Source organism: Mus pahari, chromosome X (genome assembly GCF_900095145.1).
Source record: "Mus pahari chromosome X, PAHARI_EIJ_v1.1, whole genome shotgun sequence".
NCBI classification, from domain to species: Eukaryota; Metazoa; Chordata; class Mammalia; order Rodentia; family Muridae; genus Mus; species Mus pahari.
The window spans coordinates 119,750,865-119,765,929 of NC_034613.1; the positions used below are offsets into that span (position 1 = coordinate 119,750,865).

Genomic DNA, 15,065 nt, shown 5'->3' on the forward strand with positions numbered 1-15,065 from the left:
CAATACCTCTTCTGGGCATATAAGAAGATCTTCCAACTGGTAATAAGGACACATGCTCCACTATGTTCATAGCAGCCTTATTTATAATATCCAGAAGCTGGAAAGAACCCAGATGTCCCTCAACAGAATGGATAAAGATAATTTGGTTCATTTAAACAATGAAATACTATTCAGCTATTAAAAACCCTATTAAAAATGGGGTACAGACTTGAACAAAAAATTCTCAACTGAGGAATATTGAATTGCCAAGAAGCACCTAAAAAAATGTTCAACACCCTTAGTCATCAGGGAAATGCAAATCAAAACAACCCTGAGATTCTACCTCACACCTGTCAAAATGGCTAAGATCAAACACTCAGGTGACAGCAGATGCTGGCAAGGATGTGGAGAAAGAGGAACACTCCTCCATTGCTGGGGGGACTGCAAGTTGGTACAACCAGTCTGGAAATCAGTTTGGCAGTTCCTCAGAAAACTGGACATAGTACTACCTGAGGACCCAGCTATACCACTCCTGGGAATATACCCAGAAGATGCTCCAACATGTAATAAGACATGCTCCACTATGTTCATAGCAGCCTTATTTATAATAGTCAGAAGCTGGAAAGAGACCAGATGTCCTTCAACAGAGGAATGGATACAGAAAATGTGGTACATTTATACAACGGATTACTACTCAGCTATTAAAAACAATGAATAAAATTCTTAGGCAAATGGAACTACAAAATATCATCCTGAGTGAGGTATCCAATCACAGAAGAATACATATGGTATGCACTCACTGATAAGTGGATATTAACCCAAAACAATTCACAGACCACTTGAAGCTCAAGAAGGAACACCAAAGTGTGGACGCTTCTGTTCTTAGAAGGTGGAACAAAATACTCATGGGAGGAAATACAAAGTGTGGAGCAGAGACTGAAGGAAAGGCCATTCAGAGACTGCCTCACCTGGGGATCCATCCCATATAAAGTCACCAAATCCAGACACTATTGTGGATGCTAAGAAGTGCTTGCTGACAGGAGCCTGATATAGCTGTCTCTTGAGAGGCTCTGCCTTACAAATACAAAGGTGGATGCTCACAGCCAACCATTGGACTGAGCTCAGTCCCCAATGGAGGAGTTAGAGAAAGGACTGAAGGAGCTGAAGAGGTTTGCAACCCCATAGGAAGAACAACAATATAAACTAACCAGTACCCCCTGGACCTCCCAGGGACTAAACCACCAACTAAAGAGTACACATGGAGGGACCCATGGCTCCAGCCGCATATGTGCCAGAGGATGGCCTAGTTGGTCATCAATGGGAGGAGAGGCCCTTGGTCCTGAGAAGGCTCAATGCCCCAGAGTAGGGGAATGCGAGGGCGTGGAGGCTGGATTGGGTGGACAGGTTGGGGAGCACCCTCATAGAAGCAGGGGGAGGGAGGGTGGGATAGCAGCTTTCGGGGTAGGAGGGAAACTGGGAAAGGGGAGTAACATTTGAAATGTAAATAAAGAAAATATCCAATAAAAATCAAAGAAAACCACTAGCAATAAATAATTCTTCATCAATTCTAGTACTAACATTTAATACATTTGTTGTTTCATAAAATCCTTCCCGGATTCAGTCTAATAAAGATCAGCACTGAGAATATTCATGTGCACAGTTTTGTATAACATTGATAGAGCTTATATGTACAGAACTCACTTTAGTGACTGGGCATTTAAATCTTTAACCTCAAATTCACGGAAGTGTGTGAATATACTTGGATCACATCTTTCAAGCAGTAATTGCAGGCACAAACCTAAACCTAAAATTAATTTGAAGAGTCATTTGGACTGCATTTGCTGACTACTAATCAAATAAAATGCTTCTCTAAATAGAGTTCAAGATTATAATTATTAACTTCCCCACACTCTACATTAACTTGGCAATTCAAAAGATTACTATTTTTGATGGATTTTAGTTGCAGTTTAAGCTCCATTAACTTTATTGACTTCAGAACTATCTCAAGCTGAGAAATATATCTTAGCTCAAGATATTAAGATTTAAGTGAATGTGTAACTGACTTGAACGAGAAATTGGGAGACTCAACAGTTTATTGTTTGTAATACTTGAAATCCAAGTTTGTAGCACTTGAAATACAAATCAAAATATAATTTTGTTATACATCTCTTTAATAAGTTTGACAATTCTTTTCAACACAAGGTGAGTCAATACAGACACTTTTTATTTCTATTTAAAAAAATGATATGTCTTATTTTAGAGGAAAACAGTTAAAAAGGTACATGGACGCAAACTCTTGTTCTTCATTATTTTAAGAACATACAATTCAACTTAAAACCTGCTCCTCTAAAATATACAACTTTCTCCTGTAACAAAAATAAATTAACCTTGTAGTTGAAAAAAGAGAACTATTTGGCATAGGTCTCTTGAGTGAACTTAGAAAACAGGTCAGGATTTGGTCTGACTGCACAGAGGAAAGCGCCCTAGAACAAGCTGGCCCAACAGGAGGGCTATTTCTGAACTTGTTCTGTTCCACAGTGGGTCAGCAGGTGCATGGGAAGACGCTCAAGACAGGACAGCCACAACCACTTACTCCAAAGTAATCAAGATTTAATGAATGGCATCAGTAGAACAAGCTCACCAGTTTTTCAATCCTGGAAAGTGGGTGGAAAGCATAGAACAGGTACTTCAGTAGGAGCAATACAACACGTTATCAAGTTACAAAGGTGAGAAAACATTTTCATGTGTACAACAGTTTCCAGGACACTGAGGACAACACAACGCACACAGACTACATAGAAGCTGCTTCACTTTCCACTATTCTCTTGAGTATTAAAGCCAGGCCCCCTTTGGCCACTTGCAGGGGTGTCTTTTCTTCTTTATTCTCAATGTAAATACTTGCTCCTTCAGTCACCAGCAATTTTGCCTCTTCCACTCTCTCCTCATCACAGGCTAAGTGTCTGAAATTGGGGATAACAAAGATTAATTAGTCACTGCCACTTCTACAGAATAGTTAGAGTTTCCATTCCAAAATGCTTATCACTGGACAGGGCTAATACTGGAAAGTTATTTAATCACAGAAGGAAAATCAATTGGCATGAGAAAGATTGTAAATTAAAGTTAAATAGAATAACTATGCAATACCAGATCATAAATCATAATCTTGGTCCGATTAAAATAGATGATTGGCTCTTACATGCTAGCCTAAGGCACAACTACCTCTTTCAACAGAGATTAATGGTAATTTACTCCAAATACATCAGGTAATCATAACTCAGGGTTAGAATTTAGCGGTTTCAATTTATGTCCTGCCTCTATAACAATTCATACAACTTGCAGAAAAACAATTGAAAAGATCTGAACTTGCTTGATCGGTGTATCTACATTGAAAAATCCAGGTATAATTAGCACTGTTTTACAGTAAAAATTGTCACAGAGGTTAAAGTTCTCATTATGATGGGAGAGTTCAACAGTTAACCTCTTGAGGAAAGAAACCAACCTCTGCCAGTCACTTATACAGTTTGACAAGCAAACTATTAGGCACTTAACACAGCATTTTCTTTAAACATCACAGTAATCTAGAGAGGGAGAAATTATTACTATATTATTACAGTTGAGGAAATTATGGGGATGGAAAGCTAAGTTTCTTAATATTTGTAGTTAATGTAGTTGAAAATGGCAGCATCTATCCTGAAGAACAGTATCCACTGAGTTCTAAATCCCATTTTCTCCCAAGAGCCCTATTCTATACAATCCCTATTTCCAGACAAATGTGATTAAGTCATGGTGAAAATAGAATATTCATTTTAAAAAGTCACATGGACCTATAAAAATATTTTTAAAGAATAAGAAAATAATACTTTTCTTGGTCTCTATCAAGTTCCTCCCCTTGTTTTCAGAAGAGGGGAGGAAAGACTACTGGAGTCAGAGGGGATAGAGGACACCAGAACATGACCCTCTGAATCAACAAGCAAGGAACATATGGGGTCCTAGAGACTCAATTACAGGGCCTGCAAAGGGCTGTACCAGGCCCTCTGCATACATGTTGTGTTTAGTTTAGCTTGGGTTTTTTTATTGGACTCCTAACAGTGGGAGTGGGTGTGTTTCTGACTCTTTTGCCTGCTTCTGGGGCTCTTTTCCTCCTTGTCCAGCCTCAACATGAGGGTTTTCACCTTGGCTTAGTGTATCTTGTTTTCTTCTGTTTGGTAACTGTCTCATAAAGGAAACAGAGGTAGGGTGAATCTGGGGGAGAGAAGAGGAGGTGAGGAGGTGGGGAGGTGAGGAGTAGGGGAAACTGCGGTTGGGATGTATTGTATGAGAGAAGAATCTTTTTTTTTTTTTTTTTGGTTTTTTTGAGACAGGGTTTCTCTGTATAGCTCTGGCTATCCTGGAACTCACTTTGTAGACCAGGCTGGCCTCGAACTCAGAAATCCACCTGCCTCTGCCTCCTGAGTGCTGGGATTAAAGGCATGCGCCACCACGCTCGGCCCTTTTTTTTTTTTCTTAAAGATTTATTTATTTTATGTATATAAGTACACTGTAGCTGTACAGATGGTTGTGAGCCATCATGTGGTTGCTAGGAATTGAACTCCAGGACCTCTGCTTGCACCAGCCCAAAGATTTATTTATTATTATATGTAAGTACACAGTAGCTGCTTTTCAGACATACCAGAAGAGGGCGTCAGGTAACATTATGGATGGTTGTGAGCCACTATGTAGTTGCTGGGATTTGAACTCAGGACCTCCGGAAGAGCACTCAGTGCTCTTAACCGCTGAGCCATCTCTCTAGCCCAGAATCTATTTTTAATTAAAAAAAAAAATACTGTTCTTGTTTAAGTCAGGATCTCCCTATCTGCCCTTGGCTACCACAAGAGCTTACTATGTGGACCAGGATGGCCTTGAATTCTGTCTGACTCTTGGCCTTCCAAGTGCTAGAATAAAAGGCATACACCACTACAGCTGGCCAGGTTTGTTTGGTTGTTTGTTTGTTTTTGTAAACAGGGTCTTACTATGGAGCCCTGGCTAGACTGAAATATAGACCAGGCTGGCTAGAACTCTCAGAGATCTGCCTTTCTCTGCTTCCCCAGTGCTGGGATCAAAGGTATGTGCCACCATGCTCAGCCCCTGAAAACAATGCTTTAAAAGGCTGTCTTAAAGTCAGAGGAGGAAAGGCTGCACCTTATTCTGGACTACAAAAATGACCCAGAATTTCTGATTCAAAATGGTCATTATTCAACAAAGGAGAAAAATGGGTATGTAAAAACAAATCTATCAAGGTAAAAGTTGGTTTCAAGTCATCCGGATCAATCAATCCTATGTGGATTTTTAAGAGTCTTGGGATTAGAGAAAGCTTTCTAGTTGTGATGGAAATTACAGGTTTGGCTACATAGCAATTGATAACCTTTGATAGTTGAAAACTCATGAACGAAGAGACAAACTGAGAAAATATTTTCAACTGATATGGTATAAATCCTATTTTTCCTGTGTCAAGACCACTTAAAATTCTGACAAAATGAATGAATTCTTCTAAAAGGGAACAAAAAGACTATAAAAACTTACAATTTAGGGATTAATACATTTCAAAATCAGTAACAAAAATGTAAGTCTTGAACCATGAAACGTACAGCATGAGGGTAATTTTGGTGCTGATGGCGAGGTAACAGCTACTGTCAAGATGCTGTTGGGAAGGAACATGGGGCAACTCCTCTGGAAGCAATTTGTCTTGAAAGATGTGTATTTGTTGAAACAATGATACAATTTCTAGGACTCTAAACTAAGCTCACAATCCACAATCTGGGCAAAGGCTTTGAAATAAATTGGCCAATGTCAATGTGTCATTAGTTAAAATAGTCAAAAGCTCAAAGATGTTTAAATAACCAATTTCAGGAACGGTTAAGTCATGATACATCCATAAAGTGGGATTGTAAGTAGCAATCATAAATGTTCTAAATGAATTTAATGACATCGAAAAATGCTTACAATGTGCTATGAGATTAAAATATAAAATTACTTATATGACCTCAATTTTGCTATTATATGCTATATATACATAGCTGCATATAAACAAATGGAAGGAAATACTTCAATCTAATATCAGTATTTTTGGGGTGGCAAAATGATAAGCAATTTTAATTATTGTCATTATGCTTTGGTATCCTTTCTATTTGTTTTTTTTGCTCTCAGCATTTATTGCATTTATAATCAGAATGAAAACGACTGCTACTTGTCACTTACAGAGGAGTGTTACCCTCAGTGTCTTGGATGTTTGTGGATGCTTTGTAGAACAGAAGGATATGAACCATCTTCAAGTTACCCTTGGCTGCTGCCCGGTGCATTGCTGTAGCATCATAATGGTCCTTAGCATCTGGATTAGCCCCACCTTCTAGTAACATAACAGCAATCTGGAAAGGACAGCAAGAAAACAATGCAGAAATCTGTTCTTCTGCTCAGGTTTAAAATGCAAAGGAAAAAACCACAGGGAGAGAACCATACCTCATGCCTATTCTTCGAAGCTGCATAATGGAGTGGAGTGCAGCCGTTTTGATTGACAGCATTCACATGTGCACCTTTTACCAGAAGGGCTTTTACAATCTCATCCCGGCCAGCAGAAGCAGCAATATGAAGAGGAGACCAACCTGCCTGTATATAAGGTGGGTTTAACAAAAGCCACGGTGAAAAGGGGACAGAAGTATGAGCATTAGCATTTATTCAAGGTTTACAGAGTTGTGTGAATAATTTAACAATATTCTCCTACCACTCAACACTGAGCATTGTGGAAAATCTGGAAACAAAAATGTACGTAGAAGAAAAACTGAGCTGGAGTTATGGTTCAGTGGTTAAGAGCACTTACTGCTCCTCCAAAGTACTAGTGTTTGATTCAGGTAGCTCACAGTGCTCTGTAATTCCAGTCTCAGGTGATCTGATGCCCTTTTCTGGCCTCCACAGGCAGCTGCACATAGATGGCATACACATACATACACATCAATAAAAGCAAAGTAAGCCATTTAAAAATAGCCACAATTCTGTAACACAGGTATGGCATATTAGATTAATTCTAATCCATTTTCTCCCATACAATAACTTTTAAAAATAAAAACTAAAATAAAGAGGATATGAAGTTCTGCGAGGTATGTTTTCCACAATTTCTACTTACCATTATATTGTAAGAATTTTTCTGTCATCCTTTGGAATGACAGATTGAATATTAACTTACAAAGTATGTACACTATGTACTATTCAATAATTTTTCCATAAAATTGTTATCTTCTCTTATAAACATTACTTCAGTAAATATCTCTGAAAATTAATCTGTGCCTACAAAACAGGTTCCATTCCCAGTTTTCTGTAAGCCTTCTCTTTTTAAAAGGATTTACTTTCATTTATGTATATATGCATATAGACCAAAATGGGGTATCAGCTCCTCTGAAGCAAGAATTACAGGATGTTGTGAGCCACCCAACATGTCTTCTAGAACCAACCCTTGGTCCTCTGCAAGAGCAGCAAGCACTCCTAACTACTCAACCATCTCTATAGCTCCTACAAGTCTTATCTTAATAGAACCGATATCATTAGAATAAATGATTCTACGTAACACACATACACCTAAACCTTTATTATTCTGGCAATATTCACCAATAATTTCAACATGAAATGTTTAGTCTTTTAAAGTTCACAGTAATAAGCCCTGACCTGTATTCTCACCCTGAATTATAGTTTCATTAGCACTCTAAAAGAATGGCATCATTAACACCATGCCTATTCACTAAGGTCATATTGTAACTTGCTCCTTATAAACCTTACAATTTAGTTTATGAGCTTAATATTCAGGCTTCAGTAAATACAAGGCTGGAGTCTAAAGATAACCCAGAGCTTATCAATGCTGCCTAGTACTCACGTCATCTTTATCATTCACTGGCACTCCAAGTTGCAGCAAGAATTCAACAATTTCTGTATGACCAGCTGAGCATGCCCAGTGCAGAGCTGTTCTACTGTCCTATATGGGAAACAGGGGAGCAAAGCTGTCAACAGTGTTCAAGACAAATAGGCAGAAGAAATCCTGATGCTGGCAAACCTATAGTAAGAAATGGAGAGCACCAGGTCATCAGGTAGGCAGCCTTCAACCATGTTACTTGCTAGCATTTGGGAAGCCAAGGTATTAGTAACATGGGACGAATACCATCCATGAATATAAGGAATTCTGGGCAGGATAGTGATGAAAGCATTAGTTTCAATACATCAGCAGAAATGGAGATTTGCTGTTTACAAAGCTTTTGCACGCCCCTGTGAAGCAGTGCTATTTTTCTATGCATCATTTCTTTTGACTTCCACCATTCTACATGATGCCTACTATCCCCCATTTAACACATCAAGAAACTGAGACTACTTCACATAAGCAACTTATCCAGGGTCATGCAATTTACCCATGCTCTGTGCCTATGAAATCTTTAATACCACCAGACTTCAAGTGAGAGGCTCTACAGAGAACATGTGAATTTCTGTTTTGTTTCTGATCTTGCTATGTAGCCCACATTAGCTTGAAATTCTCAATGCTGCTCCTCTTATGTGCTAGTATTACAGGCATATGCCACTATATCTGCTGAATACATGAAGGTTACAGAGAATGAAATGAGAAATGTTTGTACAAATAGTTGAGAGTATTTTATAACACACCCCACAGAATCAGTGCAATAATTTTTTTTGAATTATCATGATTCTTAAAGACAGTTCCTATTTGTGCCTACTGCTGTACTTCTTAGTCTTGAGTAATATAAAGTGAAGGTTGTGTGTATGTGTGTATAGTGTGCATATGTATGAGTGTGTGAATGTGAATGTATGAGAGTGTATGTGTAAGAGTGTTTGTATGTGTGTATGTGCACACACACGCCCAGCCTTTAAATGAACTTTAGCTTTTAAATGACACTTAGGGAGTTGCCTGGTTGGGAGGAGATGCTGTTGGTACCCAGGAAGGGAGCAATCTGGAAGTCTCACAGTTATGGACACTTGTGGCCTTCCTTGTCAGTGTCCCTAGTCAGCAGTTCAACTTTATGAAAATTTCAAATACACATAAAATAGAGAATATATGACAGCGATCAAGTGCCTATTACTTAGATGTAACAACAACCAAAATCTTGCCATATTTACTTCTAGATTTTATTACTTGAATTTTCTTTTAAAATGTTTTATTTTACTTTGAACTGTGTGCATGGGGATGGGTTTGTGTGTGTGACCACATGAGCGTGGGGAGGCCAGATGCAGTGAATCCCCCTGCAGTTGGAGTTACGGGAAGTTGTGAGGAAAGGAAGTATGCGTTCTTAACCACTGAGCCACCTCTTCAGTCCTGCCGAGGTTTCTTTAAAACAGAATCCTAAAGGCCATGACTATTCACCTCTAATTATTTCCGCACCTAAAAAATAAAAAGTACTTTTGTAAAACAAACAAACACAAGATCATTATTGGACCTTTTAAAGTAACATTCCTTAACTCTTTGTCATGGGTGGTATTGCGAACCTTCCAGAACTTGGGAGACTGGTGGACAGGAGGATCTTGATTGGAAGGACAGCCTGGATTACATAGGGAGATCATATTGTAAATAACAAAAAAAATTACATAAAGTAAAAAAAAATATTAACTCACTTAAAACCAATAGTCTCCTATAAGCCCATTTCCAGGTGGTTTACATCTGGATGCAAATAAAGTCTATAGATTAATTGCATTTGGTTGTTGTATTTAACTTCTTAATCCTGATTAGCAGTCTCTTTTACGTCACTGACTCCTTATTTTTAGTGGATTAAGTCTTAATACACGTTATTAAATATAAACCACATCACCAGACTATCACAAAAGCAAAGGCGGTGAACATAGGGGAATTCTACTGTTGAGTAACAAAGGAAAATTCCAGAAAAAAAAACAGTCTCTTGGAGTTCTCTTCTAAGAGACAACATGGAAGTTCTGAAGTATGATGTACTTACTGTCTTACTAATGTTTAACACTCACCTCTCAACACAGACGGCCGCCTAAGATTTGGAAAGTCACGATAAAAACCTGAGACTTAGTTGGTCTGAACAGAAATGCTTCCCAATGTCCACTCTCTTTTGTTTGCCTCAGTTCACTCGCCCCACATGGAACCCCATTCTTTCTTCACAGTGTAAATCACCTCCCCTTCTATACAAAGCACTTCCCAACTATTCCTATCGTGTCTTCTCCTTCTATGCTCTGAAATGGTGTAAACTTCTTTCTGGGGGATTTAAAATATGTAATAAGACGTGCCGTTATTTCATGTATGCCTGGGTTTTTCCGACTTGACTGAAATTCCCAGCTCCTCTCAAACTTCCTGACATACAAAAAAAAGGGTTTGGTTACTCGTGGTCCATTGACGGGGATTACAAGGAAAGAAAAATCCACCTAACAAGCTTTCTTCACAGATCTCCATCGCGCTTTCTCTTCCTACCTCTGGGAATTGCTGAGAAAAGCGGTGGATGTTCTGGGAATGTATGAAATTCAGCAAGCTTAGCTTCCCCTCCCCACCCCGTCCCAAAGTCTCTGAGGGGTTACAGTTGGACAGGGAGTCGCGTTTTAACCCAAGGCTACTAGAGGGAGGAGTGGGCGGGAGGAGCGCAGAAGTGGCCTCACACCGAGTTAGGACCCGGAAGCCATGTAGGGCTTCATTGACACCCGCTGCTAGGCGACAAGCCCTCGGGTTGGTTTACCTGATCAGTTCTAGTAGCCAGAGATTTATCAGCCAAAATGCGCTCCTTCAACTCATCAAGCTTCCCACTGTAGGCCAGGTTACAGATCATTACGTTAGACACACACCCCTCCATTTCGCTTTCCCAAGGCCTCCGCGAAACTCAAGCCCCGCCCACTCGTATTTCCTGTTCCGGCGACCAATCAAAGAGCTAGAGATTCTCCAATCACTGATCTCTGTTTGCGTTGTAGCCCCGCCCATAGTCTGGAGCTTCTGGGAGTTGCAGTTTGAAAGCAGATCCAGGCCTGGAGGCATCTTTGGAAGCTACTCAGTTCCGGGTCCTAGCAAAGTGGAACTACAAGTCCCAGAATCCTTAGAGAAAGCCGTAGTCAAGTTGCCGGTGGAATTGGCCCAGGATGACAGCTGGAGAATGGAGTCAGGTAATGGGAGCGGCTTCTGGTAGTACTGTGTGAAAAAGCTAGGGTGGGTGGTCTTTGGTGGGCCAGTAAGTTGGCCACATGAAATGAAAACTGTAGCAGCGCAAGAGAGTTCTGGGATCCTACAGATCTTGTCCCTCGGGCCCTCACTTGCAGTGGCAGGCGGAAGGGACAGAGTTGGAGCAGAGTACTACCTCTGAGCTTGAACCATTGACTGTAGCTACCCTCCCCCTCCCTACCACTGTCAAGGGAGTGGAAAGAAGCGCAGGCTAGTTACTCTGGCATTCCGGCGGAGTGGCATCAGAGTAAGGCTCTGCTACAGCACAGGTTATACATGACACCATACAGAGGTGATGTGCCAGAATGATGCTAAAGACAGGGTGTGATGCCATAGGAGCCACTCGATGCCTAAGAGACCTCAGTGAGTAACAGCGGTCACCTTAGGGATACCAGGGTATATGATGTTGTCACCTCAATAACATGGTAATGGCAATTACATCGAGACTTTGCTGGATTGCTAAGCTAACGATGTGGATTTTTCAAAAAGGGGAGTTTCCAAATAGTGCTGCAGCAGAAGAGATGCAAGGCTTATCTTTTATAGAACATATCAAAAAGGACATTAGAAAAAACGTTAAAGATATGCTTTTTTTTTAAGTGACTGATTGTCTTCTTTGTTATAGTATAGAAGTTTGTCTCCTTTGTTATAGTATAGAACAGGGCTTATCAAACTTTTATATTACGCCAGATCATAGTTATTTTAAGCCTTGCAGAGCAGATGATAAAACCAAGTCGAGAACACAAGTTATGACAAATGTTAATTGATGAAATTTGGGATATAATAATAGTGGAATATATGTTTATATAATGCTTTTAACTTTTTTAAATTTTGTGTGAGTGTGTTTTCTGCCTGCATGTGTGTCTGTACACCATGTGAATGTTGGATCCCCAGAGATCTGAGTTACAGACAGTTGTGAATTGCCATATGTGTACTGAGAATTGAACCCAGGTCTTCTGGAAGAGCAATCAGTGCTCTTAACCCCTGAGACATCTTTCCAGACCCCAGTGAAATTTATTTTTAACACAGAAATACTAATAAGAACAGAATTCTTTGAGGGAAGTACTGTTTGCTTAATTGATGTTTAAAGTTGCTATTTTCTATCATCAAAATTGATTCCAAATGTTCTTTAGTTAATGAGACTTTTATCTATTTTAATCTATAGAAAACTCTTTGAAAATATCTTTTCTTGCAGAAAGTTATGCCCAAATATTGATAATCCAGGAACATATTCTTTTAAATACTAAATATTTTATTGCATCTTATTGATTGTGTGACCTAATTCAGCTTCTTGAGTATTGGTATTCTCTCTCTCTCTTTCTCTCTCTTTCTCTCTCTCCCCTCCCCCTCCCCCTCTCATCCTCTCTTCCCCTCCCCTCTTCTCTCCTCTCCTTTCCTCTCATCTCATCTCCTCTCCCTCCATGTTTGTGTGTGTGTGTGTGTGTGTGTGTGTGTGTGTGTGTACTTACATACATGATACCTGGCATGAGTGTGGAAGTCAGAGAACAACTATTGGGAATTGATTCTCTCCTTCAAACATGTGGGGCCTGGGGATTTACCACAGGATATTGGGCTTACTTATGGAACTATCTGGAAGGCCATAAACTCTGATTTTGATTTAAATAAAGTTAATCATTTTTCCAGAAAGGTTTTAGATTTATAGAAAAATTGCAAAATCCAGTGCAGTGACTCACACCTTTAATCCTAGTTCTTGGGAAGCAGAGGCAGGCAGATCTTTGAGTTTGAGGCCAGCCTGATCTACATAGTAAGTTCTAGGAGAGCCAGGGCTACATATAGCAAGCTCCTGTCTCAAAACAAATGTTCCAAAGATAGTACAGAATTCCCACATATTCTCCACCCAGTTTCACCTTTTCTCCCTATTTTAACAATTTGATTGTGATAACTTACATACCATAAAATGCAACTGGGGCTAGGGATGCCTCACATACACAAGGCCTTAGGTTCAATCTTCAGCACCAAAACAAAACAAAACAAAAGCTAAGCTAAACTAAACTTAACTAAATAAAATACACCCATTTAGATATGTAATTATTAGTAAATTTTCAGGTTTATGTAACTATCACAACAAATCAGTTGTAGAATGTTTTGACCCTCAAGTAAGACCTCATGCCCATTTACTGTTAATCTTTATCTCCTGCCCAGGCAACTGCTAATGTATTCTTTATCTATAGAAAATTGCCTATTCTGAATATTACACTTAATTGAAATCATGTAATATGTGGTCTTTTGAGTCTGGTTTCTTTCACTCACCCTAATAGTTTTGAGACTTAGCCATAGTCTTGTGCATGCACGTACTTACTTTGTTGCCTAATAATATTCTACTTTATGGTAATACATTTTTGGGTATCTACTCACCAACTGATAGAAATTTAGTATTTTTTTAGTTGTTGGCTATTATGACTAATGCTGCTTAGAACATTGATGTAAACATCTTTATGTGAACATTTGTTTTCTTCTTTTGTTGTAGTTACCCGAAAGTAGAATTCCTGGGTAATAGGATAATTTATGTTTAGTGCTTTAAGAAATTACAAAACTTTTTTTCCAAAGCAATGGAAGCATTCTGTGCATGAGGCTTCTCATTGCAACACTTCCTCCCTTGCTTTTCTTGTTATTTTATTTCAGAATCTTTTTATAAGGCCTGGGGTGGCTTTAAACTTGCAAGCCTCCTGCTTCAGCCTCCCAAATGCTGGAATTTTTGGTGTATGTCTTGCCCTTGACAATTAATAGCCATTTAAATAGGTATGAAATAATATATTATAATTTCATCTTTTCTTTCCATAATGAGTGGCTGGGTGTAGCAAACATGTTTTAAGTGCCTGTAAGCTGTTGGTGTATCTTTTATACCCAAGGGCCTGCTTCTGTAGCTTGTTTTTTCCATTTTAAAGTTGGGTTGTTGTTTAGTTGATGAGTTGTAACAATTATTTCCAAAGTCTAAATCCAAGTCCCTGTCAGGTATATTATGTGCAAATACTTACCCCATGCATACTCTGTCTCCACCCCCTTTTGCTTTGTTTTATTTTCGTTTGTGTTATTTTGGTTGTTGAGCCATGTTCCCACTATGTATCCCAAACTAGTCTCAGACTTGCAATTGTCCTGCTTCTGCCTCCCAAGCTGCTATTACAGGGTGGGCCACGGTGCTCAGCTTTTTTTTGTTGTCATGGTGGTATGTGTTTTGAAGGGGATGGTTTTGATTTTTTTTCCAAGACAAGGTATCATTCTGTAGTCCAGCCTGGTCTACAATTCACTGTGTAGCCCAGGCTTGGAATTCCCCTGCTTCAGGCTCACACACATTGTTATTCCTGGAGTAAGTCACCAGGCCTCACTCACATTGTGACATTGTGATATTTGATGAATTCAAATTTATTCTTTTTTCCTCTTTGTGTGTGTGTGTGTGTGTGTGTGTGTGTGTGTGTGTGTGTGTGTGCTGTACCTAGCTAAGACTGTAACATGAAAGATTTCAGTGATTATTTTTCCTCATGTTTTCCTCTGGAAAGTTTGTTTTCTCTTTTGCATTCATTTCCAGTTAGCGAAGATCAATTCTTTTCACATGTGCCAGCAGCATCAGTTGAGATAGCATTTTAATGCACTCTTCCATTGTGATCACAATGAATAAGTACGCACTGATCTATTTTAATTGACTGTTCACCCACACTTTGTTCCAGGTTCATTAATTTAAGTGTGGGCAGTGTCCCATCCAAGACAGTGTGAATCACATGGTATTTCTGTCTCTCTTTAGAAGCTTTTGGCTTGTGACAGTTTCTTAGATTTTGTTTGTCTTGCTGATCTTGGTAGTTTTGAAATGCACTTGTTAGGGACATTGTAGTTTTTAAAAGGTCTGTTTTTCTTATGATCAGACCGGTGTACAAGAGCATAGGATTACCACTGAACA

General features: G+C 39.2%; 2 protein-coding genes across 4 annotated transcripts in view; one reads left to right on the forward strand and one right to left on the reverse strand.

Annotated features, from left to right (window-relative positions):
- Nucleotides 1-2,063: 2,063 nt before the first annotated feature.
- Nucleotides 2,064-10,843, reverse strand: Psmd10 (proteasome 26S subunit, non-ATPase 10). 2 transcript variants are annotated; one of them, XM_021188093.1, is made up of 5 exons: nucleotides 10,686-10,843; nucleotides 7,874-7,972; nucleotides 6,472-6,618; nucleotides 6,293-6,380; nucleotides 2,064-2,939 (listed from the first exon to the last, which is right to left on the reverse strand). In XM_021188093.1, the coding sequence occupies exons 1-5, from the start codon at nucleotides 10,797-10,799 to the stop codon at nucleotides 2,932-2,934; spliced, it is 456 nt and encodes a 151-aa protein (XP_021043752.1). In that variant the 5' UTR covers nucleotides 10,800-10,843; the 3' UTR covers nucleotides 2,064-2,931. The 2 variants fall into 2 exon arrangements, with proteins under 2 accessions (XP_021043752.1, XP_021043751.1); XM_021188092.2 differs by having other exon boundaries at nucleotides 2,169-2,939; nucleotides 6,214-6,380.
- A 101-nt stretch (nucleotides 10,844-10,944) lies between these two features.
- The window catches only part of Atg4a (autophagy related 4A cysteine peptidase), a 54,395-nt gene continuing 50,274 nt past the window's right edge, over nucleotides 10,945-15,065 (forward strand). The window contains exon 1 of one of the 2 annotated variants that reach the window (XM_021187797.1): nucleotides 10,945-11,103. In XM_021187797.1, the coding sequence (XP_021043456.1) occupies nucleotides 11,094-11,103 (10 nt within the window). In that variant the 5' untranslated portion in view covers nucleotides 10,945-11,093. The remainder of the gene's footprint in view (nucleotides 11,104-15,065) is intronic. The other variant, XM_029534169.1, reaches the window with a different exon arrangement.

Coding starts and splice junctions, on each gene's coding strand:
- Psmd10 (XM_021188092.2), bottom strand. CDS start 10,799: ATGGAGGGGTGTGTGTCTAACGTAATGATCTGTAACCTGGCCTACAGT. Junction 7,973..10,685: donor TGGCTACTAGAACTGATCAG/GTAAACCAACCC, acceptor TTTCCCATATAG/GACAGTAGAACAGCTCTGCA. Junction 6,619..7,873: donor CAGTGAATGATAAAGATGAC/GTGAGTACTAGG, acceptor CCTTATATACAG/GCAGGTTGGTCTCCTCTTCA.